Source organism: Sorex araneus, chromosome 3, assembly GCF_027595985.1.
Source record: "Sorex araneus isolate mSorAra2 chromosome 3, mSorAra2.pri, whole genome shotgun sequence".
NCBI lineage: Eukaryota > Metazoa > Chordata > Mammalia > Eulipotyphla > Soricidae > Sorex > Sorex araneus.
The window spans coordinates 19856440-19881903 of NC_073304.1; the positions used below are offsets into that span (position 1 = coordinate 19856440).

The 25464-nt window shown below is 41.9% G+C and overlaps 1 protein-coding gene across 1 annotated transcript in view; it reads left to right on the plus strand.

Annotated features, from left to right (window-relative positions):
• SEL1L (SEL1L adaptor subunit of ERAD E3 ubiquitin ligase) overlaps window positions 1-25464 on the plus strand; it is a 62025-nt gene that overhangs the window by 16171 nt on the left and 20390 nt on the right. Inside the window, exons 4-12 of the mRNA XM_055130927.1 lie at window positions 5193-5360; window positions 8755-8860; window positions 10027-10189; window positions 13803-13856; window positions 13945-14004; window positions 20847-20928; window positions 21472-21626; window positions 22116-22172; window positions 24810-24878. Coding sequence (XP_054986902.1) covers window positions 5193-5360; window positions 8755-8860; window positions 10027-10189; window positions 13803-13856; window positions 13945-14004; window positions 20847-20928; window positions 21472-21626; window positions 22116-22172; window positions 24810-24878 — 914 coding nt within the window. The remainder of the gene's footprint in view (window positions 1-5192; window positions 5361-8754; window positions 8861-10026; window positions 10190-13802; window positions 13857-13944; window positions 14005-20846; window positions 20929-21471; window positions 21627-22115; window positions 22173-24809; window positions 24879-25464) is intronic.

Here is a 25464-nt window from a genome sequence, read left to right on the forward strand (position 1 = left end):
CCTGGTGGTGCTCGGGGGACCATATGGGATGCTGAGAATTGAACCCGGGTTGGCTGCGTGCAAGGCAAACTGTACTATCGCTCCAGCGGCGGGGAGTTTTCAATGTAATAATTCCTATGTAATAATCTGGTGCTTATCACCAGATTGCTGGGAAGCTCGTCACTCTCCTGGGCACAAGGATCAGCGCTCTCTTTTTCGATTCTAAAATGATGAGTTACTTCACAGAAAGAGAAGTGATCTCTGTGTGAATTCTGACCTCAAGGTTTCGTTCGTTCTGCAATCAACTTTCATTTCTGTGAAAAATATATTTTACAGTCAGGGGCGGCACCCATCCAGCCCTGAGGAGGTGCAGACGGCCCTGTGGCTCTAGGGGGTCAAACGTACCCTAACCCCTGGGCCCCTGAAGAGGATGTTGTCATCCCTAAAGCAATGCCTGCCTTAGGAAGTTAGTGGCAGTTCTTCTCACCATGGGTTAGAGTGGGCTGCATGCAGCAAATCTCATTTCGTGGCTATTTTCCTTAAAAGATAACTGTCGCATTTTTCCTAGCCAGCAGTCAAGACATCTTTATTTGCCCACACCGTTTGCTCTGTCCCAACTGCTAACCGGTCTCCTCTTGGTAGACCTTTGCGTTTTGTTGGTTTCTTATTTTCAGTATGGTCATGCATAGATACTTTGCTATACATAGCATATCTCCTTGACTACAGCTTTGTTCTCAGTACGGTGGGCATTTGGGATCATGATTGTTTGACTGGTTTCTTTTATCTCAGTGTTTACTAAACTTCCTGAACACTGCACGATGACTGTCCTGAGACAGCTCTTTGAGAAGTCTACTTGTTTCTTTTGATTTTATGGTTTGTTTTTGGTTTGGGGACCACACCCAACCGTATTGAGGTCTGACTCCTGGCTCTGTGCTTAGGGATCACTCCTGGAGAACTCGGGGTTTCAGGAAGGAATCTGGGTTCGCCGCATGCGAGGCAAGCACCTTCTGCATCATACTGTCTCTCTGTCCTTCCTTGATTTTTCCCAAGGTTGAACCTAGTCTGTCACAAGCAAGACAAGCACTCTTCCCGCTGTACTGCCTCTTCGACCCTTCCGTCACTTTCTTACTGCTGAATGCCCGCCTTTGGGTCTTGACCTTGATCTCAGTTACCCTCATCAGTATGTTTTCCTTTCCTGAAAAGCATATTCATCACTTGAGTGCTGGTTCCTTGGAGTTTTCCTCATCTTGAAACAAATTTGCCCTAGGACTTGGCTCCCATGCTTCCTAGTAACCTTTAATTCTATGTTGGTGCCCAGGTTCCTATGTAATAAACTGCACCAGAGTTGATTTAACCGGTCTCCTCTTGGTAGACCTTTGCGTTTTGTTGGTTTCTTATTTTCAGTATGGTCATGCATAGATACTTTGCTATACATAGCATATCTCCTTCTATCTCCTATCGTGTCTTCTGAGAGCACTTCTGTAAGTAAAAATACAAGAAATGCAAAATTGGGATCCAAATATCACTGTCTCACTGTCTCACTGTCATCCCGTTGTTCATCGATTTACTCGAGCGGACACCAGTAATGTCTCCATTTGTTCCAGCCCTGAGATTTTTAGCAGCCTCTCCTTACTCGTCTTTCCCAATGGTTGGAGGCTCTTTCAGGGTCAAGGGAATGAGACCTGTTTACTGTTTTTGGCACATCGAATACGCCACGGGGAGCTTGCCAGGCTCTGCCGTGCGGGTGGGATACTCTTGGTAGCTTGCCAGGCTCTCTGAGAGGCATATATATATTTCCCTCTATGATTTGTTGCCTAATGCCCCATCACATATGGTGTGGTAATTATGGAAAATGGGTAGGGAGTATCTAGGACCTTTTAATTTCTGGTTTTGGGGAAAATGCCCATCTGTGCTCAGGGCTCACTTCAGGCTCAGAGATCAGTCCTGGGGTCTTGGGGAACCTTGTAGAGTGTTAGGGAATGAACCTAGGACAGCTGCATATAACATAAGCACCCTACAGACTGCACTATCTCTCTGATTCTAGGCCTTTCAGTTTCTAATAGATACTACTGAATGTCCCTCAATACGAGATTATGCTTATTTATTTATTTATTTATTTATTTATTTATTTGCTTTTTGGGTCACACCCAGTGATGCTCAGGGATTACTCCTGGCTTTGCACTCAGGAATTATTCCTGGCAGTGCTTGAGGGACCATATGGGATGCTGGGGATCGAACCCGGGTCGGCCTCGTGCAAGGCAAAGGCCCTACCCACTGTGCTATCGCTCCAGCCCCAAGATTATGCTAATTTATATTGTTGTGCTCCTGCCAACAGTATGAGTAGTCATTTACCCACACTCTGGACAACAGTAAAGATTGCAGATTTGGGTGCTTTAAAAATACATATTTTCTAGTTTTCTTAACTTTTTAAGAGAAGATTTCTGTTGACTCAGTTATAAAGCAGTCTATTCATTATTAAGTCCTCGTATACCCGAAGTTAAAGCTTGTGATATTTTGTCATTATTGATTTTTGTCATGATTGTCAGATATAATTCTTTATTTAGGAAAAAATGTGACTATATGAAGATGCAAAATTGACATACTGACATCCCTGTCTTATCACTGTCAATAACTTCAATTGCATGCTCCGCTTTATTTTTGCCATAGCCAGAATTACCATTATATCTTAAACTGATCATTGTTTTTATGTCCTAAATTTCTTAATTTCTTGCAGAATAAGTTGAAAATTTTGCAAAATTTCTCTATAAAAAGAATGAGACACTGTAGTGAGTAGTCTTTATTGGAGAAAATTAAAGCTAGGAAGTACCACAGTGTCTTTTGGAAGACTTTGAAACAGCTTAACAGATAGTAACAGTTTCCCTGTTGTGATTTTGCATGGAGGGGACAATTGAAAGATACAGATTTTTTTTTGCCTGTAATTTACTGATAAACATCCAGATGGGATCAACATTCACTTTTAGTTAAGTTGAAGTAGGTGCCCCCTGGGAGTTTATTTCCTCCCAAAGTTAGTGCTGAATCAGCAGTTAATTAAAACTTGTTGCCAGCAGCACCTTGAATCTTTCCAGTTTCTCTTCTGCGGTATGGTCCCATTACATGACAGAGAGTTCACTCGTATGTTTGAACCACTTACAGAGTGTAAGTTTCCGCAAACTAAATACTATTAAGCTGTTTTTTCTTTACACAGCTAATAAGTAGTAGGTTTCGGATCAAGTATTTTGATTCCAGAACCTATACTCATTTTGGGAGGCGCGGTGGAGGGACACCCACATCAGCAGTGCTCGGCGCTCTTGGCTCTGTGCTCGGGACTCACTGTGGTGGGCTTGCAGGGAGGACTACGTGGGGTGCCAGGCATCGACCCGGGGTTGGCTGTGTGCAAGGCAAGTGCCGTGTCTGCCATACGATCACTTTAGCCCCTGAACCTACACCCTTAATCACTGAGCTCTGATGCCTAATTAAATTTTCCATGTTAAAGTAGCCAGTAGAAGTGAACAGTGCTTATGCCATATATGTTTCTAGTTTGAACGCTGCTCACCTGGTCTCCTGGGTAGCTCTTATTCAGTGTTTGGAGCCAAGCCGACTCTTGGCTTCAGATTTAGCTGTATGCTGGAGAACTTTCTCTCGGGCTACGACCAAAAAGATGTAGAAAACGTCTTCCTCTATTTTGCTTGTTTGAATAGCCACCTTGTCTATGACAGGGTCACGTCTTAATTTGTCTCTCTCATGCGCCACTTCATCCCTACCCATTAACCTGCTCCTTTCATGTTCTCTGTCTTGGTAAGGGCAACCATCTACTTCCTTCCTGAAGCCTAATTCCTGGGAACCTTGCTTGACTCCTCTCATGTGCACCTCTGGTCAGTAAGTAGCCCTCTCTATGCTTTCCTGGGGCCCCTGAGTGCTCTGCTTTTTCACCCCATCATCCTCTTCAGACCCCCATTGCCTCTTGATTCCACCCTTACCACCACCGTGAAACCGGTCACCTTGCATAAAGCTTTGCTTCCCTCCATGCCGCTGTCCTCTCTCTTCATAAAATGTCTATCTGGCCATGTCACGCCGACTTAAAACTCTTAGGTGAGTTTTCTTTGTTCTCAGGCTAACGTCCAGACTCCTTACCAAGACTCAGGTTCCGAATCTCCCGTCTGTCATCTCACGCTTCTTCCGTCCCTCCTCTTGTCTGAGTCACTCTGGCACTCATCCTGCCTGTTCTGAGCTCCGACCTCTGATGCGCTGTGCTCTCCTTCATCCGACTGTCAGCATGCACAGTTCCCTTGGCCTCCAGCACTTCTTCCCGCAACCCTCCATCTCCCCCTCCTCCTGATCATATTTGTGGTTCATGGCAACCCTCAGTTCCTTTCCTTCCCGCAACATCGACTGCACTTTCATTTCACTTCCTTGCCAAGCAGTCAGTTTTATACAGCAGAGACCTCTGCTTTACCTCATGTCGGACATTTGTCATAATCTCGAGAACCAAGGAGATACTTTGAAATGACCTAGAGAACCAGTTGCAGATAGAGTCTCCGTCGGCTGTGTCTGGTGGGAACTGCAGTCTGGCAAAGAAGGAAGCTTAGGGGCCGGGAAGAGAGCTCGGTGCTCTGGAGCGTGTGTTTTGCACACGAGATCCTCAAGTTTGACCCTCAGCACCTCAGGGTCCCCCAGGATTCCACTAAATAAACCCCTGAACACTGCTCCAGGGAAGTATTTACTGAGCATTTTTAGGTGTGGACAAAAAAAGCAACCATAAGTACCTAATACAATGCTGGGAGATCCCCAAGGTTCAGGTGAACTTGACCTCGGGAGCGTTTTTTCTGTCTAACTTTTTATGGTTGTAGAAATTGATATGCAGAGTTCAGATTAGAAAACAGAGTTGCACAGAGCAGTGAAGGTGACTCATTCCATTTGCCCGATTTTTTTCACTCTCTAATTGGGCAGGAATTTTGCCGTAGACTTGATATTATGTGGATATTGTTCCTTAAGACCTTTAGAAGTTCAATGCTAATTATAGATGTTAATCTTACTAGGTTGATGCATCCTCAAGTCACCCTTAAAAGAAAACCATTGCTAACTCATTTATATCCCTCGCTACAAATTCTCTATCTTCACTTTCAAAATCTAATTACTGAAATTGACAGCGCCGGCTCCTTAAGTGCCAGAGGTGTGGTTCATATTTAGATGTTTCTCTTTCCTTGTCTTTCCAGTTCTGACTGCCATTGAAGGCACAGCACATGGGGAACCCTGCCACTTCCCTTTTCTTTTCCTGAATAAGGAATATGACGAGTGTACCTCAGACGGCCGGGACGACGGAAGGCTGTGGTGTGCTACCACCTACGACTACAAGGCAGATAAAAAGTGGGGCTTTTGTGAAAGTGAGTACTGTTCCGTAAAAGGCATGTCGGGGGACGGTGAACATCAGGGTTAAGGTCTTTCTCTAGCCATCCTTTCTTTTCTGCCGTGGTCAAAAATAGTGTTGATGACATGTTTATGACATGTCTTTCTTAGGAGCAGAGGGCATGTAACACGTTTCATCTAAGTTGTCCCTTGAGCAGTTTCTTACACTGATGTTTTTCTTAAGGTTTGGTGTTGGTATTCACTGTCATTTCTGTAAACACTGGACAGACTGCTCAATCAATGACGTGTTTTGGCACTACAGGAAGCAGTGTTATGTTGGGGGTTGATAATTGTTAGAAGAAAAACAGATAATGCCTTTTTAAAATTCTTGAGGCAGGGACATAGTGATAGTACGGCAGGTGGGACTCTTGCCTTGCACGCAACAACCAGCTTCCATCTCCTTCACCCTGTAGGGTCCCCCAAGCACTGCCAGGGGTGACCTCTGAGCACAGAGCCAGGAATAAACCCCTGAGTACTGTCCAGTGTGGCCTAAAAAAAAAATTCTGGAGCAAAATATACGATATACCATTAGACCAGTGGTAGAGCATGTGCCCTGCATGTATGAGGCACTCAGTTGGACCCTTGGTACACCTTCTCCAAAAGACGTTAACATTTGACAACTATATTTGATCATTATAAGCCTGTACGTGCATCTGAAAGACCCACCTCTAATGGAAAGCTGTTTTCAGGTAACCTTTTCTCACTAGAAAGGAAACATAAAATCTGAAACATTTTTTCCTTAATGCCAAATAACATTCTCAGAATAATGACTCTGACAGGTATTCAGCCCTTCTGGGAACTTGCCTTGGTAGTATAGCACTGAGCTTTAGTGTGCTGGGTTATATACCGGTATTAAACCATCCTCTGGAATTCTCTTAGGTTCCAAATAATGGTCAGTAAAAATGGGAAAGAAAATATTTAGGCATTCCTAGAAGATAATACCAAGTATAGTTCACCTGGGATGTAAAGATATAAACCATTGTGAATAGTATTCAGTTTAATGTCAAATTTTGTTTTTGTAAGAACTCACTTTTTCTAAAAATTTTATTGAAGAGCCATGATTTACAAAGTTACTTTTGTTACAAAGTCTTAAGCATACAGCAATCCAACACCAATCCTCCACTAGTGTTCCCAGATTCCCTCCCCATCCCAACCCCCACCCCACCCTTGCCTGTCACCTTGACAGGGACTTCACAAAGTTCCCGTGGTTGCCACTTAGATCTCATGCTTTCGGTTCGGTTGAATCTGTGTTTTGAGCACAAACCCTCACCAAGATCACTGGTATAACAGAAGCCCTGATGCTTGTTAAGACGTTACTTCTCATTCTCCTCTTCCCCCCATGATTTCTTTCCTTTTCTGTCTCCTCTAAACACTGGGTCTGGGGCAAGCTAAGTGTCCCCTTTTACCACATCACATTTCCTCATCCAGTGGTCAGTATTCCGCAGATAAGAGAACTCACATACATGTATTTCTGTAAGCATTGGTCCTGACAAAACATTCAGATGTCTCCATAGTTCTAGATTTCTGTTAAAATGCGTTATTAGGATGGGAACATAATTATTTCTGTTACTGAGGTGACATGGTTTACAATAGTATTGACCGTCATGCTTTAGGTGTGCCAAGGTACAATGCCTCTGTCTGTACCGAAGTGTTGCAGACCCTCCACCGCTCTTCTGATGTCACTTCTACTCCACCCCAGTTCCTGCTCTCTGCCTTGGTTACTCAAACCCTTGAGTCCAAGGGTTTGTTTTCAGTGGACACTGTCCATTCCCTTTCTTTGTCTCATTTTGAATGGCAGAATAATTTTTGAGTTTATTGCGATTAGTTGTTTTCAAAGTTGTATCAGTTATTGGGGGCAAAATAGAAAATTTTAAATATTTAAAATATTTAAATATTTTTAAAATTTTTAAAATTTAAAATAGCACTGTAGCACTGTCATCCCATTGTTCATCGATTTGCTCGAGCAGGCATCAGTAACGTCTCCTTTGTGAGACTTGTTACTGTTTTTGGCATATCGAATACGCCACAGGGAGCTTGCCAGGCTCTGCTGTGCAGACGGGATACTCTTGGTAGCTTGCCGGGCTCTCCGAGAGGGACAAAGGAATCAAAGTCGGCCCCGTGCAAGGCAAACACCTTACCCACTGTGCTATCGCTTCAGTCCAAAAAATATATATATATATATGATAGCACAGCGGTTGGGCATTTGCCTTTCACGTGGCTGACCCGAGTTCGATTCCTCTGCCCCTCTCGGAGAGCCCGGCAAGCTACTGAGAGTATTGAGCCCGCACGGCAGAGCTACCCGTGCATATTGGATATGCCAAAAACAGTAACAATAAGTCTCACAGTGAGAGACGTTACTGGTGCCTGCTCGAACAATATATATATATTTAAAATATTAAAATAGACTTTAAAATATTTAATTTTTAAAATTTAAAATATTTTAAATATAAAATAAAATGTTTTTCTACAAAGCTAAAGTGTCCCTTGCCTAAAGCAGTATTTTTTTTTTTTTTTGCTAGTAGTTTTTATAGGGGCCACAGTGGGCATTGTTGGGCACCAGGATTCTCCGGGCAGAGTACTATTTGGTGCCAGCCAGTAGTGGTACTTGGGCTCTCACAGACCGCCCAGGGTCCAGTGGGGGCCTTGCAGGTGCCCGTCATACACTCCCCCACCTGCGTCACCCCGCCAGCTCTTTCTGTTGTTCTTAATGTTCTTTCTGTCCTGATTACAGCAGATGTTAGCCCCTAGTCAAAGGTCTCCCCACATTTTTAAATAAATTATATACATTTTAAGATCTTAAATATGCCTTTTGTAAAATAAAATTATTTTATAGACAAGGGAACAACAAATAGTCAATGTCATCATAAAAGAATTTTCTATAGAACTGAGGTTACATGGGGTGGCAGAAGGTCAGGGGTGGGGATCAGCAGAGGTCCTTGGGACACAGGTGTAAGGAAAGTATGCTTTCCGGTGATGGCTTTGATGGTGGAATTAATTAATCATGAAAATTTAATCAACAGTGATGAAAATCCTGGGATTTTAATTAAAATGATTAAAAAAATGATAAGGAAAAAGGTATATCTTCCCCCCCCATTAAAATAATTTTGCGAGTCATGCCTTTTAAAATTTGGGTTTGTCTTCTATGGTGGTTTTTTTTTTTTTGGTCAAGTAGATACAGATATAACATAGATAAAATGCAGATAAATATTTTGTCGAAATAGAAAAAGTATAAATCATGTGTCTCTGATAAGGAAATGGGGAAATTTCTTTAACTGTGTTTATATGAATTCCCCAAAAAAAGAATGCATACTGATGTTTGATAATTAGTATACAATTTAAATCCATTTAAATGCATCTGACATTTATTTTCAGCTGAAGAAGAGGCTGCTAAAAGAAGACAAATGCAGGAAGCAGAGATGATGTTCCAAACTGGGATGAAAATCCTCAATGGAAGCAATAAGAAAAGCCACAAAAGAGAGTAGGTAGCACCACCAAATCCAAATAAGTGATATAATTTTTTCCCGGGGTATAAAAAAGGCTTTCTGAAGTCACATTATAAGAAAAGCATAATACATAACATATATCCACATGGACATTGGTGGCGTTTTATTTTCTAAGTCAGAGTTTAGCTTACAGGGGAAAAAAAAAAGATTGTAAATCAGTGAATCAAGATTGAACAGTGAGCAAAGTGTAAATAGACTAAAGAAGAGAATCCAGAATACCTATCCTGTTTAGAATTTAAAATGACTTAAAGCAAAAGGAATTGGTTATGGTTTTGGTTTTGGTTTTAATAGGGGCCTCTGCAGGGGCCACTCCGAGTGACACTCTGCCCAGTGCTGCCAGCCCAAAGGCTCCGAGCTGCCCGAGGTGTCCTTGGCGCTCACCGGGCCTGAGTGGCAATGGTAGTGCCAGAGGGGAGACCTGCTTTGGGGTCCCACAGGTGCAAGGCACGTGCCCCTCTCCTTGAGCCATATCCCATTTTTTTCTTTGTTGTTTGTGGTTTTTCATTTTGCTTTGTCATTTTCCTGGTCTATAAAAAAATTACATATTTTCAAAGTGCTTTGGGGGCAGAGTCGAAAATTTAAAATATTCAATACAAATTTTTTTTTTTTTTAATGAAGCTGAGGCGATTTAAAAAGAAAACAGCAATGCTTAACATTGGGTTATTTACTGATACCATATTTCTAAAATTCATTGTAAAACTAGTATTTTGGGGAAGGAGAGTTAGTCCAGCCTTGCATTACCCTACCTGGGTTCAATCCCCAGCACCACGATTCGTCTCCGAACCTTCTCAGGAGGAATCCCGGAGCACAGAGCTGGGAGTAATCCCTGAGCCCTGTCAGGTGTGGCCACAAAGCCAAACCAAACAAAAGGAAGAAGGAAGTGTAACTTTTTTTAATTACCACTACTGTAATGAGACTGTTCTAAGGTATTATAGTCCACAGAGCAGCTGGCACCTCTGTAAAACCAAGAAGGAAAATGGTTTTTAAGGCTAAAAGTCAACAACGTGGTAGAAATAGCTACCAGAATATCAGAGGGATTCTGTGGGATAAGGAAATGATTTATGTTGCATTTTAGAAGGCTTTGAAAGTATGTAATGGCCGTACAAAATATTGCTTCCTTTTTATTGTTTTGCTTTTAAAGAGCTTACCGGTATCTTCAGAAAGCGGCAGGCTTGAACCATACCAAGGCCCAGGAGAGAGTGTCCTATGCACTTCTGTTTGGTGATCACTTGACCCAGAATGTCCAGGCAGCTAAAGAGATGTTTGAGAAACTGACCGAGGAAGGCTCTCCCAAGGGACAGACTGTAAGTTTACGTTCAGTGGAGAATCTCTCCAGACACAGCTCCTGTTCTTTAAGCCCTTTAGTCTCTGTGTTTTGAAATATCAGATCACAAGGTAAATATCTCTAAATACTAATTTTGTTGCCCGTCAGTTTACCAGTCTTGGACAGTTTTTCCCTTTGGTCTGAGAGCGTTGAGCATCACTTATGGTGCATGTGCAATTCTGTCGCTACACTCGCCAAACCCCAGGGATTTAGAGTTATTATTCACAAGTTTTCAAATTAGAGCTATGGAAAATAAAATATAAAGCTTGCTCCTTATTGAATACTTTACAGATTTCAGGTGTTCCATTCTTGTTAATCTAGTTAATGTTTTGCTTTACATATACATACTTGACCATTATAACATGTTAGAGGGGCTGGAGCGATAGCACAGTGGGTAGGGCGTTTGCCTTGCATGCAGCCGACCCCGGTTCGATTCCCAGCATCCCATATGGTCCCCCGAGCACCGCCAGGGGTGATTTCTGAGTGCAGAGCCAGGAGTAACCCCTGAGTTGGGTCGGGTGTGACCCAAAAAGCAAAAAAAAAAAAAAAAAAAAAATGTTAGAAATACAAACTAGCAAAATCAGAAAAGTAAACATGTATATAACCCCCAGATAGCCAAGCTGCTGCCATACTAGTGCACACATAGACCTTGCTCTCTGTATTTTGAACACATAAATTCCGTACTAAAGTGAGGTACCATGGTCTACTATTCTGTAAACTATTCTCAAATCAGTAGTCTTCATCTTTCTATTCTAATAAATATTTATATTATGTATCCACACCCTATTCACATACGGTACTGAACCAGAATATTTACTTTATACCCATGATTTTAAGAATATCCATTCAGGGATATACCACTTAATTTTTTTTCTTCTAGAACAGTTTCTGCCTATTTTTTTCTGAGAATTTTTCTGCAGAAGCGTCTACCTTCCATTTGTCACTTTGCTCCTTTGTGGTGATTTTATTTGCTTATTTGTGATAAATGCCACATCCAGCAGTGCCAGGATTGAACTGACGGCTACAGTTTTAACTATTTCTCCAGCCTTTTCTTCAGATCCATCATTCTCCATCTGTATTTCATGGATATGTCAGAGATCAAGTGAAATATGTTTGATTAAGCTGCATTATAAGAGATGTTCTGTTCCCTGCTGTGTCATACCATTTGATACATAATATCTGCCTGAGTCCCTGTTAATATTGCTGGACTATAGTGGACACCTAGACTTAGCCATCACCTTTATTTAGTAAAATGCCTTCAGTAATTTGGTTTTATTGGAGGAGGTGGCATTTGCTTAAAGTTTAAACACATTTCAAATAAGCAATAGCAGGAGTGACCATTGGTTTCTGTAAAAGTGTGCAATTCTAACATAATCTCATCTCTAGTTTACAGATAGGTCTATCTTAATTGATCCTTTTTTTCCAGAGCTTGTTTCCATTTGTATAAATCCATTTGTATAAAACTCTTTTGGATATATTCAGGTTACATTCTGTTCTGAGGAACTTTATTTTATTCTATTTTTATAAAGTTGATCACAATAGTTTATTACATTTAATATTCGAACACCAAGCTCATCACCATTATTACACCTTCCCACTACCTTATTACAGATATCCACCCTGAACCCCAGCCACTGCCCCCAAAGCAGAGCCAAAATAATTTATTTTTGTATTGCTTGTTATGAATAATCTGCTAAAAATGATCCCAAAAATTTTCCTTAGAGGAAAGTGTGTGAAGATTGTTGTATTTCACCCTGGAGCCATTAAGCCCTTCTATAAGAGATTAGTAACATGTTGTTACAGGTTGAGCCGTGTGTGTGTGTGTGTGTGTGTGTGTTTTCCCCCTGAGATTGATTGCCTTCTACTTTAAACCCCATCAAATGTAGTGTGCTGCTCTTGGTACATCAGTGGTGTAAACTATGAGATATCTTGGTTATACAGCAGAGTTCTGGAAATTTTGGCTGCTGGGGCTCTGTTGGGGTGGGGAGGGGAACTCACCCATCCCCCCTCCGGGTTGCCCTTGATGAGACAGCCTGGCTCAAGGTCTGGAGGCATCTCTGTGGCATGTCATTGAGGAACCTTTAAGGCATTCTTTCCAGTAATATTGCAGCCTTGCGTGCTAATGTTTTATACATTGCCAAGCACTCACCACTGTAATTCCAGTGATAAAGTAAGCAAAAGCCCCAAATTACAGTGGCTTAACACTAAAGTTCACTTTAGAGTAGTAGGCGAAGTGGGGGGTGCATAGTTTTTTGTACCCAGGGCTTCCTCCTGACTCAGCTCAGAGCTCAGGTATCACTGCTGACAGTGCTCAGGGAACCACATGTGCTGTGCCAGGGATCGGACATGGGTGAGCTCCTGCAAGGCACGTGCCTTACCCCAAATTATCTCTCCAGTCCCTACAGTTTACTTCGTGTTCCATCCATGTTCAGTAGAGAAGGAAACCGTGGGCAGGAGAGCTGTTTCTCCTGCCCGTGACTCTCTTCCTAGGGTTGAGTCACGGCATGTTTCTGTCATGGAACTGCCTCACCTGGGACACAGCTCTGCAGGCCCTGTGAAGGGAGGAAAAGCTCTGAAGGATTCTCGGGAATGTTTATTAGGGCGTGGCCTGCAATTGGCTCCCATTCCTTCCAGCTCCATCCCCGCACATGCCCTACCTAACTTTACAAGGGAAGCTGAAAATGTAAACGAAGGAGCTTATGGAATTTGATTGCAATAGCTCCTGTAACACCTGCTTTTTTTTTTTTTAATAACATTTCTACTTTTTTAAAAAACATTTTTATTTTTTATTTAATTTATGGTCTTTTTGGGTTATACCAGCGATGCTCAGGGGTTACTCCTGGCTCTGCACTCAGGAATTACTTCCAGAGGTCCTGGGGGGACCATATGGGTTGCCAGGGAACTAACATTACTAATGCAGGCCATGTACATACAAGGAAAATGCTCTATCCATTGTACTATTATTCTGGCCCCACGCCTGCCTTTTTAACTAGTTTGTGCCTTCATGCCTGCGGGAATGATTCTTCGAAGGCAAAATAAAGAACCTTACCACTGCATTGCTATTTGGGTTTGAGTGTTTCACTTTAGTTTTCTCTTAAGAAAATTGTGTGTGCTCTGAATTATAAAGTGACTTTCTTCCGTTGATCCTTTCAACTAGAGTTCCTTGCTGCCTCTTTCCATCTTGGTATAATTTATCTTGTCCATTTTCATTATGTATCCCCCTTTCCACAGATAGTAATATAATGACGGAGTGATTCGGGAGTTGTTTTGTTCTCTAAACTGCTCATCAGAATAAAAGCCATTTGTGTATTCAGCTTTCTTTCTAAGGTTAACAGTTGATTAAATTCTCTTTGATGTTTGAGCTAAACTTTTCAGCATGTTTAAATTATATTTTCATGGTGTAATTTGAAAATATATGTAAATTTGAAAATTTAAAAACTTGATACAGCTTGTAATCTGCATTTTACAAATTTCCACAGTCCAAATCTGGTACCATGTAAAGACTATTGCATCTCTTCATTGTTAATAGGATTATGTCTGGCTTAGAAGAATCTCCAGTAAAGAAAGAATTCTTTTCTCTTGTTTTATTGCAGGCTCTTGGCTTTCTTTATGCCTCCGGACTTGGTGTTAATTCAAGTCAGGCAAAGGTAATACTACTAAAACCATTGAATAGCACAAATTGTGTTGGGAAAACTTATGCATAAATTTAGTTAAGCATCTCTGATTCTTTTGCAGGCCCTCGTATATTATACTTTTGGAGCTCTTGGAGGCAATCTAATAGCCCATATGATTTTGGTAAGTAAGGCTTAGATTGAAGACGCACAATGTAGCAGAAAATAACTGTTGATTTATTAGTAGTCAGGACTTTTTCTTTTTAACTTTTTTATTGAATCACTGTGGGATAGACCCTTAGACAGCTGTTCGTGATTGGATTTCAGTCACACAGTACCCGGCACCAGTGCTCGTTTCCCAGCACCAGTGTCTCAGGTCCCCTCCCGCCCCCGCCTCCCGCTTGCCTCTGTCGCAGGTGCTTGTTTTCCTCTCTCTCTTCTCTCTCTCTCATCAGGACTTTTTTAGTCTTCATGACTGGGATCTGATAAATAATTTAAATTTTTCTCTTTTTTTTAATTGACTCATAGTAAGATAGCACATTACAAAGCTGTTGATGATTGGGTTTCGTTCTGCAGTGCTGTTTGGACAGCATGGCTCCATCCCGCACATTTTCTTTTTGAGTTTTGAGAACCTTCAGATATTTCCCCAAAGGAACAATTTCCTCCAGTTATTATTTTTTTTTTTGCAGTTGATGAGACACGGTTACAGTTGTGTTACGTTTATGGTTTTGATGTATAAAGTCACTGTCCCTTCCCCGTCACCAGAGTGCCCCAGATCCCCCTCCATGGTACTTGTGTCACTTTGAGTCCACATCTTTCCTTACCCAACTGCCTGGTCTCTGGCTTTATTATCCAAGACCAAAACTTTGTCATCATCCAATACTGTCTTTTCTCTTGTTTTGTGTCTCTTTGCATCATAAATGAGTGAGCTCATCCAGATTTGTCTCTTTCGTGTCATTTATTTTATTTAACATGACATCCTCCGAATTAAAAATTGCGGGGAAATACGAGGTCTTAACTTTTCTTACAGCTTCATAGTGTACCATAGTTAGTATGTACCACAACTACTTTACTCACTCGTAGATTCTTGAACCTTTGAGTTGTTTTCATATAGTGGGAGTTACTTAGCACTGTAGTAAACAGAGGTGTGCATATATCCTTTTTAAGTAATGGGTTTGTGCTTTGAGGACTAGATGTCAAGAAGTCAGTCGTATGGAAACACTGTTCTTTTTTCAGAAGCCTCCATCCTGTTTTCCGTGGAGACTGAACCTATAGCTTGCCCACCAACAGTCAGTGAGGTTCACTTTTCACTACGTCCCCCACTGACACTGTTTCCAGTCTTTCAAGAATACATCTACAAAAGCCTCTGCTTCTGTCATTTAATGCAGCTTCCTTCATTTTTTTTTTAACCCATTATTCTGGGTGCTTTCTGGGAGCTCAGGCTGAAGCTCTGAGTTCAAGCAGGCTGAGCAGTGATCCATTGCCCCAGTCTGCAATCTCAAGCCTGTGCCTCTATGGATTTCTGGCAGTCAGCGATGCAGTATGATCAAACAATCAAACTTGTGCAAGTTGTGTTACTTGTGTGACAATAGAGGATTTGAGACAACTGTGCTCGGTAGTTTGTTGCATCCAGGTGAGCTCGCCTAGGTTTCTAGTATCTGACAGTTGTTGTAGGGTCCTAGTCTGGACTGACCTGGGAAGTCACTGGAGGTCATGATCGTCTGCACCCAAGAAGAGCTGCTCAGCAAACTGATCTTTGTTTTTGTTTTGTTTTGTTTTTAATTTATTTATTGTTTAATTAGTGAGTCACAGTGTGGGTACAGTTACAGATTCACACATTTTCGTGCTTGTTTTTTCCCTCATGCAATGTTCGAGAGCCCATCCCTCCACCAGTGTCCATTCTCCACTACCATTGAACCCAGTATCCCTCCCACCCCCCCAACCCCATCCTTCCCACCCCACCCTGCCTCTGTGGCGGGGCATTCCAGTTTGTTCTCTCTCTCTCCTTTTGGGTGTTGTGGTTTGCAGTAGGGGTATTGAGTGGCATTATGTTCAGTCTCTAGTCTCCTTTCAGCACGCATCTCCCTCCCCTCGCGGGATCTCCAATCACATTTTACTTGGTGTTCCCTTCTCTTTCTGGAATGACTTTCCCCCAGCGTGTGAGGCCAGCCTCCAAGCTATGGAGCCAGCCTCCTGGTATTATATACTACCATTCTTGGGTCTTAGCCACAGGAATGTTTGCGTTTATTTATCCAGTTTGAACATGGCTGTTCTGACCGTGGCCATGCCCTCTCCAGTATGTGTGGTTCCTGCCATGGCCTCTAGGACTGCATTAAATTTTTCTTCTAAGTTGGATTTGTCAGAACCATTTTGGGCAATTGAAGATTATACATTTAAACTGATGAAGGATTTCAGTATATAAGCCAGGCCCATTTGAAGTTGAGTGTAAAGCGTCTTTTACATGATAGCCTTGGTTACTTTTTTTAAAATTTATTTTTATTAAAACACCGTGATTTACAAAGTTGTTTATAATACATTTGCTTCAATCATTTACTGTTCCAACATCACCAGTGTGACCTTCCCTCCACCAGTGTCCTCAGTTTCCCTCCCAACCCCAACCTGCCCCCTTAGGCACATAACAAGTTTACCTTATATTGCTTGTGCCAACAAACCTTAAAGAAATGGCAAATAAAATGATCAGAAGGTAAATCTGTAAGAGCCAATTTGTGATTGCTATATTATTTTAACTTATGTAAATACAGAAATGAAAACTATTTAATACTATATTACAAAATGTCTATTTTCATTTATAAAAGTAAGTTATCAGCTCTGGAATCTAAAGTATACTGCATTAAATTTTATTTTATACTTGGATTTCATTATGGTAATGATCATCCTATCTTACCTGTCATAAATAAAACTTTTACAAAATTCTGTGCTAATATATTTTGGAGTTTACATAAAGTAGGTAAGATTTACATATAAATTTTTTTTAATTCCCCTACAATTTATATAAACAAAGTTCTTCATGATGATTTGTTACAGGCATTCAGTATTCCAGCACCAGTCCCACCATTGTCTCCAATTTTCCCAGCCACCCCTCAAACCAGCCCCCATAGTAGACCCAATATTATTTCTTTTATATTGCTTGTTATCAATAAATTACAGCACTGTAGGACTGTCATCCCGTTGTTCATCAATTTGCTCAAGCGGGCACCAGTAACTTCTTCATTGTGAGACTCGTGTTACTAGTTTTGGCATATCAAATATGCCATGGGGAGCTTGCCAGGCTCTGCCGTGTGGGCGGGATACTCTGTAGCTTGCCAGGCTCTTAGACGGGGATAGAGGAATCGAATTCAGGTCGGCTACATGCAAAGCAGACTCCCTACCCGCTGGGCTATCACTTCAGTCCCAATATATTATAAGCACAGTGGTGACAGTAAATTACAGAATGATCAAAAAACATTTCCTTAAAAGAAAATTAATGTGAATTATTATATCTCACCATGGATACTTTAAGTCCTCGTATGAGGAATTACTAAGATGTTGTTACAGGTTAAGCCTTCTGTGTTTATATTTTGTTAGTCAAGCTTTGTTGCCTTCGACCTTACATTCCATCCAATTACTGTACTACTACTGGATCATCAATATTGTAGAATTTGGAGATGTCATAGCCATGTGCTCTTAGGAAATCAGAATTTTTCATTGGGCAGTACAGTTGGAGTTAAATTTTTAACTGGGTGGGGGGCTTTGGGGTGTGGATGTTACTGCCACAGCTTCCGGAAGTACAGGGAGATAAGGGGAGGTAACCCATTCCAACTCTGAGGGAACCTGGAGATTTCATTCACAGGGACCCAAATATGTGAATTTTCATCAGTAAGGCTTGGTCCTGAGATGATGGAGTTTGGCAAAAGCATGGTGGCGACCTTGGAATTGTGGGAGCAAGTGGTACCAGAGTTCTATTTGGGCAGGGGCCTGGAGTGCCCCAAATGTCTCAGCCATGAGCGGGTGTCTTTTGTACTAGTTGATCTCTTTCAGGATTTATTTGACTCTCTGGAAAAAGGCCAATAGATGACATTACCTGGCACTGGGGGTAGTTTGTGAAATCTTGGTTAGGCTTTAACGTCTCAGTGGTAAAACATAGAATCTTCCCACTAAACTACATTTTGTGTGTGTGTGTGTGTGTGTGTGTGTGTGTGTGTTGGGGGGGGGGTGTTTTGTTTTGTAAAGTGAAATAGTTTCTATTGAGTAAAACTTAGAAAAATGTGAGGGGAGAGAAAGAGGAAGTACACGTTCCAGAGAGAACACAGGCTTCTCCAGAGTGGAAAGAGCAACAGAGACAGAGAGACAAGGAAGATACATGTTCAGAGGAGAGCACTGGCTTTAAGAGAAAGCCTCTAGCAAACTGTTTCTGCTGAGATGTTTAATCTGCCTTCTCTTTATAAATTGACTTTGATTAAGTTATTTGACCCTTGACCCATGTTATTATGTTCCAAGTGAGTAAGTGCCTTCTTGAAGAAATGTAAAAATAGAAGAGCAGATAAGGGACTGAAAGAGAAGCCAGTCCAAAAGTGTGGGAAGGACCTACAGGCTTGGTCATTAATAGGATATGAGACAGAACAAGGAAGGTCTAGATTTCTTGCCAGCTGCATGAATCCTAGATAACTTTGCCTATAGGTGTTCAAGAGATATTTATTGAATACTTAGCACTGGAATTTATCCAAAAACTAACAAGATGCAGTACCAGTGTTGAGCAGGTTTTTTATTCTACAAAAGGAAACACAGATACGGAGACTATGACAGTAGCACCGTAGCACTGTGGCACTATTGTCCCATTGTTCATCGATATGCTCGAGCGGGCACCAGTTACATCTCCGTTGTGAGACTTCTTGTTATTGTTTTTGGCATATCAAATACACAACGGGTAGCTTGTCAGGCTCTGCCATGCAGGCAGGATACTCTCGGTCGCTTGCTGGGCTGTGACAGTATGGATGAGAATTTAAGGAAGCATCTGGAAAGACACCTAATCCACACTGGCATTGGAAAGAAGAGGAGTTAAGATTAGTTTGAGTAATGATGCCACCAAAATGGTTTCTGAGGATAAAATATTAGAGAGTGAGAGGAACGGTGATGTGTGTTCAGACTTCAAGGGACAGTAGCAAGAGGGAATGTGGTGTTTGTAAGACAGTGCCAGTCCTGATGGTAGCTGGAGAGTAGATTGTCAAGTAATTCATCCACCAAGAGGTAGACAGATCAGGGTGGTGGGCTATATATTGTGCTAATAAGCTTGGCCTTCACGCTGTAATCAGGTAAACAAAGGAACTTAAACCAATGGTGATATTTCTGAAACATGCCTAATTCTGAAGGCAGATTTTATTTACACCAACTTTTTTTTTTTTTTTTTTTTGCTTTTTGGGTCACACCTGGTGATGCACAGGGGTTACTCCTAGCTCTGCATTCAGGAATTACTCCTGGCGGTGCTCAGGGAACCATTTGGGATGCTGGGAATCGAACTCGGGTCAGCCGCGTGCAAGGCAAACGCCCTACCCGCTGTGCTATTGTTCCAGCCCCTACACCAACTTTTTCTTTAAAATATGTAGGAGTGCTGCTATTTACTTAGCCACTAATTAAGCTGACTGAAGCAGGCATAACAAACTCTACATTTATTTTATTTTATTTTTTTTTAATATCCATGAGATTGACCATTACAAAGCTGTTCATGATCGGATTTCAGTCATACAATGATCCAGCACCCATTCCTCCCCAAGTGCACGTTTCCCACCACCCGTGTTCCCCATTTCCCTCCCACCATCCCACAATACCCTGCCCCCTACCCCCAGTGTTCCTCTGTGGCCTGCACTTTTCTTCTTCCTCTCTCTCTCCTTTTCCTTTTGTGCATTTTGGTTTGCAATACAAGTACTAAAAGGACATCATGCTTGTTCAGGGCATTCAGTATTTTTATTGGGGGTAGGTTTTTAATTAGGTGTCAGCTTTGGGGTGTGGACGTGACAACCAAGGCTTCCAGAAGTACAGGGAGGTTGGGGGTGGTAGCCCATCCCGACCCTGAGAAAGCCTGGAGATTTCAGTCACAAAACCTACATACCCGATTTTTCAGCAGATTATATCTCAGTGAGGTTCGTCCTGAGACAATGGAGTGAGGCTGTGGGCATGCACCCATTTTGGATTATGGAAACAGCCAGCTGCCCGGGGCTCTGCTTGGGCGGGTACCAGCCTAACCCACCCCCCTATGATTTACCCGGTTCTGTTTAGCCTTGCGTGGGTCCAAGATTAACTGCAGCTTTTGATCTCTCTCGAGATTTATTTATGGGTCTCTGAAATAAGACCAGTAAATGAGCTTGTATAGCTGATCCAGAGCTGGTTTGGGGACATGGCTCCCACATACCTAACTTTTGGCCGTTTAATTTCTCAGGAAACTTGGTCCTGAGCTGTTGGGGTCTGGCCAAAAGCACAGCGGCAATTTTTAGATATCAGGAAGCCAGTGCTCTTGCCCTTCGGGTACAGGTTGACCTACTGGCGGCGCCACACCCTCTATTTACACTAACATTTATTCCTCAAGTTATAATGAGAACATTCATTTGAGGTGGATTTTGAAGAAATACGAAACATACTTTTGTAGGGTGAAACCTGTTATATAGTACTCTACAGTAATGGCCTGTGTATAAAATTTAAAAATTAATTGGGTTATGTTAAATGACTCCAGAGAGCTCCAGTTTCAATTCACTGCTCTTTACAACTTAGTTTAGAAGTGAAGTGTGTACATTTTGTACATGATGTCTCAAAGGTTTATTTTGAAACTATTATTTACACTTCCTGTTTTTAAACCCTTGTCTAGTCATTGAAGGTGCTGAATAAATTACCTCAGAACCTCCAAGTCTGAGGTAAATGACATCATGGTATACTCGAATCTAAAGATGGTAGAATGGCATTCTAAATATAATCGGCTTGCTTAGAGTGCCCCCGAAGCATGTGAAACTACTGTCTCCTCACCTGAAGCTTGTCTTACAGGGTTACCGATACTGGGCCGGCATCGGAGTCCTTCAGAGCTGTGAATCTGCACTCACCCATTATCGTCTTGTTGCCAATCACGGTATCTATTTTTTTACGTTTCACCTTACAGAACATAAATATCTATGAGATTAATTCTAACTGTATCAGTTATTATACAACTTGAAATAGCATGAGCAACTTGAGTAGAAATATCTTTCTTTGTACTAGTTGTCCAAGAAGTACCTTTTAAAAAATTTTGCTTTGGTTTTTAATTTTTTTTTTTTTTTTTTTGCTTTTTGGGTCACACCCGGCAATGCACAGGAGTTACTCCTGGCTCTGCACTCAGGAATTACTCCTGGCGGTGCTCAGGGGACCATATGGGATGCTGGGACTCGAACCCGGGTTGGCTGTGTGCAAGGCAAATGCCCTACCCACTGTGCTATCACTCCAGCCCCTGGATTTTAATTCTTAAATGTTTTATGGAAAATAATATCCACTACTATTGTGTAGGCCATAACTCTGCAGGATCTTTTTTTTTTTTTTAAACATGGTGTCTTACCCTCATTGACAGCGGAACTTCTGCATCTGTGTGGGGCATTCCTTCTGACATTCTTCATCGTATTGCTTTCTTCCCACTTTTTAGTTGCTAGTGACATCTCTCTGACTGGAGGCTCGGTAGTCCAGAGAATACGACTGCCTGATGAGGTAGAAAATCCAGGAATGAACAGTGGAATGCTGGAAGAAGATTTGATCCAGTATTACCAGTTCCTAGCTGAAAAAGGTGATGTACAAGCGCAGGTATGTGTTTCAGCATTTCATGGGGTACCTTGAATTTCAGTTTGTTGTTTATGTTGTAGGCTCAAGAGGAAACACACTTTTAAGTAATATTTTCATTGCTCTGACCAAATATCAGCTATATGTTAGAACACCTGACAACTTTTTAAAAATCACCAAGTCTCACACTCAAGACATTCATTTAAATTTTTTTGGAATATCCTAGTATTTTTCTTAGAATAGGTTTATTGGTGACAAATTCAGTTTTAGTTCATCTGGAGATGCTTTAATTTTATCTTCATTGCAGAAGGAGCCCTTTTCATTTAAAATGAACATTTTTCAGTTTTGTAAAAAAGATTGGTGAATAGTAGTGTAGTAGTATCTTCAGGAATTAAAGTAAAACTGCTATCGTGAAGAGAAACCTTTTTATCACCAAACAGTTCGCTCCCCGTCGAATTTAGTCGGATGCCCACTACTATTGTTGACCCTGACCTCAGCTTTGTTCACACGCAGGTGGGCCTGGGCCAGCTGCACCTGCACGGAGGCCGAGGAGTGGAGCAGAACCACCAGGTAACGTTCCTGTTCCCAGGCCTTGCACTGCCTGTTGCAGTACCAGCGAGAGGGGATGCACTAGGTGGTGACCATCATCACAACGAAAATGACCACTAGGAACTCCCAAGATCAGATAAATTGAGCCCTGGACATAGCTGAAGAAAACAAAAAGTGATTTTACCTCATGTGGAGGGAAAGGTGTTTTAATTTCAAGCAGTTCTCAAAACTGCCAAGTAGGGAGATGCAGCCTCTCAATTTTCTATAGATTTTTCTTAACAGTGTCTTAAAAGTTCTATTGGGAAATACGCAGTAGAGCTGAGGAGAATCATGAAAGGGTGAAGAATGAGGACTCTGCAGCCACAGCAGTCGGCCCTGGCCCTGCCCTGTCTCCTGAGTGCCCCTCTGCTCCTCCTCCTTTCGTAACTGCAGCTGTCACCTGTGTGACGTGTGACTCATCTGCAGCTTGTACTTTCTCAGCAGGAGCCTTATGATCCCTGGCTTTAAACTTTTTGAATGGTCTACGATAGCCAGTAGCTCAGAATCAAAATCTCTGCCATGGTCCCTCAGGCCCTGTCCCAACCTTTACTTGACCAGCTCAGTGTCACAGACACACGGTCCTTTCCTGAGGCCTTTGGTAATGTCGAGAGCTGTGCCTCAGGACTCCTGGGCACAGGACTCTCTTAAGTGAACATTACCCCTCACCCCCCCTTCCTTCTTAAGGCCGATTCCTAATAATCCTGCAGGACTCAACCTGGAGTTCTTTGCATACAAAAGAAAACAAAAGAATCTGTGTGTTGTCACAGGGGAAGTCTTGGACTCTTGATGCTTTTGTATTCTCATCATGGCTTTAGACTCTCCTGTAGCTTCTTTTCTGAGAGAGCGCACCCTTTCTACATGGTGCCTCAAGATAATGCATTTGGTTATACGGCCCAGTTTCATGCACCCATCTGGCTTGTGCTTCAGTTTTTCCAACTCCAAAGAGTTTGTTATTTGCACCTCAAAAGGGATGTTGGTCCGCCTGCCTTTAACTAAATACCATATTTTAAAAACAGAGGTATTGGTGTAGTTTTAGTGATAAGTGTATTTTGTTATGATCCAACTCTTAAAACTGCAGAAATAGGGTAGATGAAATCACTAATTAAAATACTTAACTAGCTTTGTAGAAAAAGTTTAGGTGGTCTCCAGTATTGTTGAGCATGTGTGTGCCAGGCACTATCATGCATAAGGACTAAAGTAGCAAGCCAGGCAGATGCTGTTTATGTTCTAGCAGAAAATGCAACTTTTACATAATTAACTAACTGATGAGCGCTTCAAGAAATACCAACTTTCAAAAATCACTTATATGGTACATGACATATTCCTAGAGCGTGTTTGGGGCTCTGGGAAGACGTGCTAGAGGAAGATTCCAGTCCAAGACCATTTGGAAAAATTGTATGCAGCCTTCTCCCAAAAGCCATTCTTTTCATTATCTGCTCTAAGGAGCAGATAATGTTATCTGCTTATCTGTTCTCTTCTAAAGAATGCTTCTCTTCTAAAGAATGCTTCTTGTCCTAGCTCCTAACACTTCCCTAAGTATATTTCTTTCAGTAAAACTATTTTGCTTCACCAAAAATTAAAACAATTTAATTCACATAGCAATTTTACAGCTTTTATTGTTCCCATGTCATTAAAAATTGTCATTAGGCCAGTGAAGTACCAGATGAACTGGTTAATGAACTGGTAGGGGATAGAACTCTGGGGAAGCGTTTGCTTCATACGTTTCATACAAGTTTTGGCTTATCCTTGGTGGAACACGCTGGAACGTATAGAGCAACAACAGAGGGAAGGTTTCACCCGCTTCAGAGAAGAATGAAAAGGAGCTTCCAATATGTCATTACAGTCATTCAGCTTATATTTGAGTACCTACTGTGTGTCATATCAGCGTTCAGGCTACAATGCAAGAAAAAGTCACTTTGAGCTTTCCCTTGTGGGGTTTCAAGTTTACTAGAAGCATTGAGTATTTTTTAAATGGTCACATCGAAAATTGGTATTTGTTACTAAAGCGAATTACCGAATCCAGTATAGTTAACAAGTGGGAAGTGGAAGTTGTCAGGGGTAATGTCTCTGAAATGGATGATGCGTCAGGTGAGCCTGGAGGCGGAATCATTTGAAGCCAAGGGAATAGTAGGTGTCAGTCCTTGAGCAGAAAGGAGCAAATCTTAGGACCCCAAAGTGCCCAGGGCAAAATGCAGCTGAGATTATCAGTGTCTGATGATGTCAGTTGATTCCCCGCAACAGCCCCCAGAGTGACAAAAGAGCAGCATGTTGTGATTTATCAGCAGTTGCTTTGGATAGACCCAAGAAGAACAGGTCAGTAAGGGGAGTGTAGTCTGAGTCTGGGTGAGAGATAGTGTCGCTCAGGGTAGGATTGTGGCCGTAGAGAATATTGAATGGATTCGGGGCGGTTTGGTGGTAAAGCAAGCAGGACCTGGATCAGATCTGAGAGTGACGGGAAACAGCTCCTTGGGGTGACCGATTCATGATATCACTGTCCTAAAGTCAAGCTATGGTAATATAACGAGTGTTTAATTGTTCCTGAAATCGTTATTTTGAATACAATTCAGAGATAAGAGTCTGTTAGGAGCTGATTGTTTTTAATACTTTGTTTTCTCATAGAGAGCGTTTGATTACTTCAATTTAGCAGCGAATGCTGGCAATTCGCACGCGATGGCCTTCTTGGGAAAGGTACTGTCCCTCCTGTGACTGCTACTAGTACAAGATGTGTTGGCGTGATAAGCGCGTGCTGTCCTCAGGGTCTGCAGCTGGCAAAACAAGCTGGAAATAACATTTCTAACATGAGGATACTCTGTCTTAAGTGTTATGACACTTTTTTTTTTTTAATAAATATCATTTGCTCATCTGTAGGTTAATTCCCCATTAAAATGAACTATCACTGTCTGAGCTACTTTTTGTGAATTCTGTGCAATAATAAGGAATTTATACCTTACGTTGCACATTCTTTTTATCAGGTCTTTCACATTTGTTTCTTCCCATACTGAGTAGAGGCGATTAGAATTGGTTGGAGCTTGATTTAAGGTCTGTTTAGCTTCATTTGAGGTGGAAGCACCTCCCAGGTTTATGGGAATTAGCCCACCCCCCTCTCTCCCCCCCATAATCCTCAGACAACCAGGCCAGTGGTTTAGTGCTCGGGCCCAAGGATCAGGTACTGCTCACGCCCTTTGCTGGGTGCTCCAGGCAGTTGGCTGTGCTCCAGGGTCTTCCCGGCCAGATCTGGTGATGCTCAGAGACTTCCAGGACTGTGTCCAGCAAT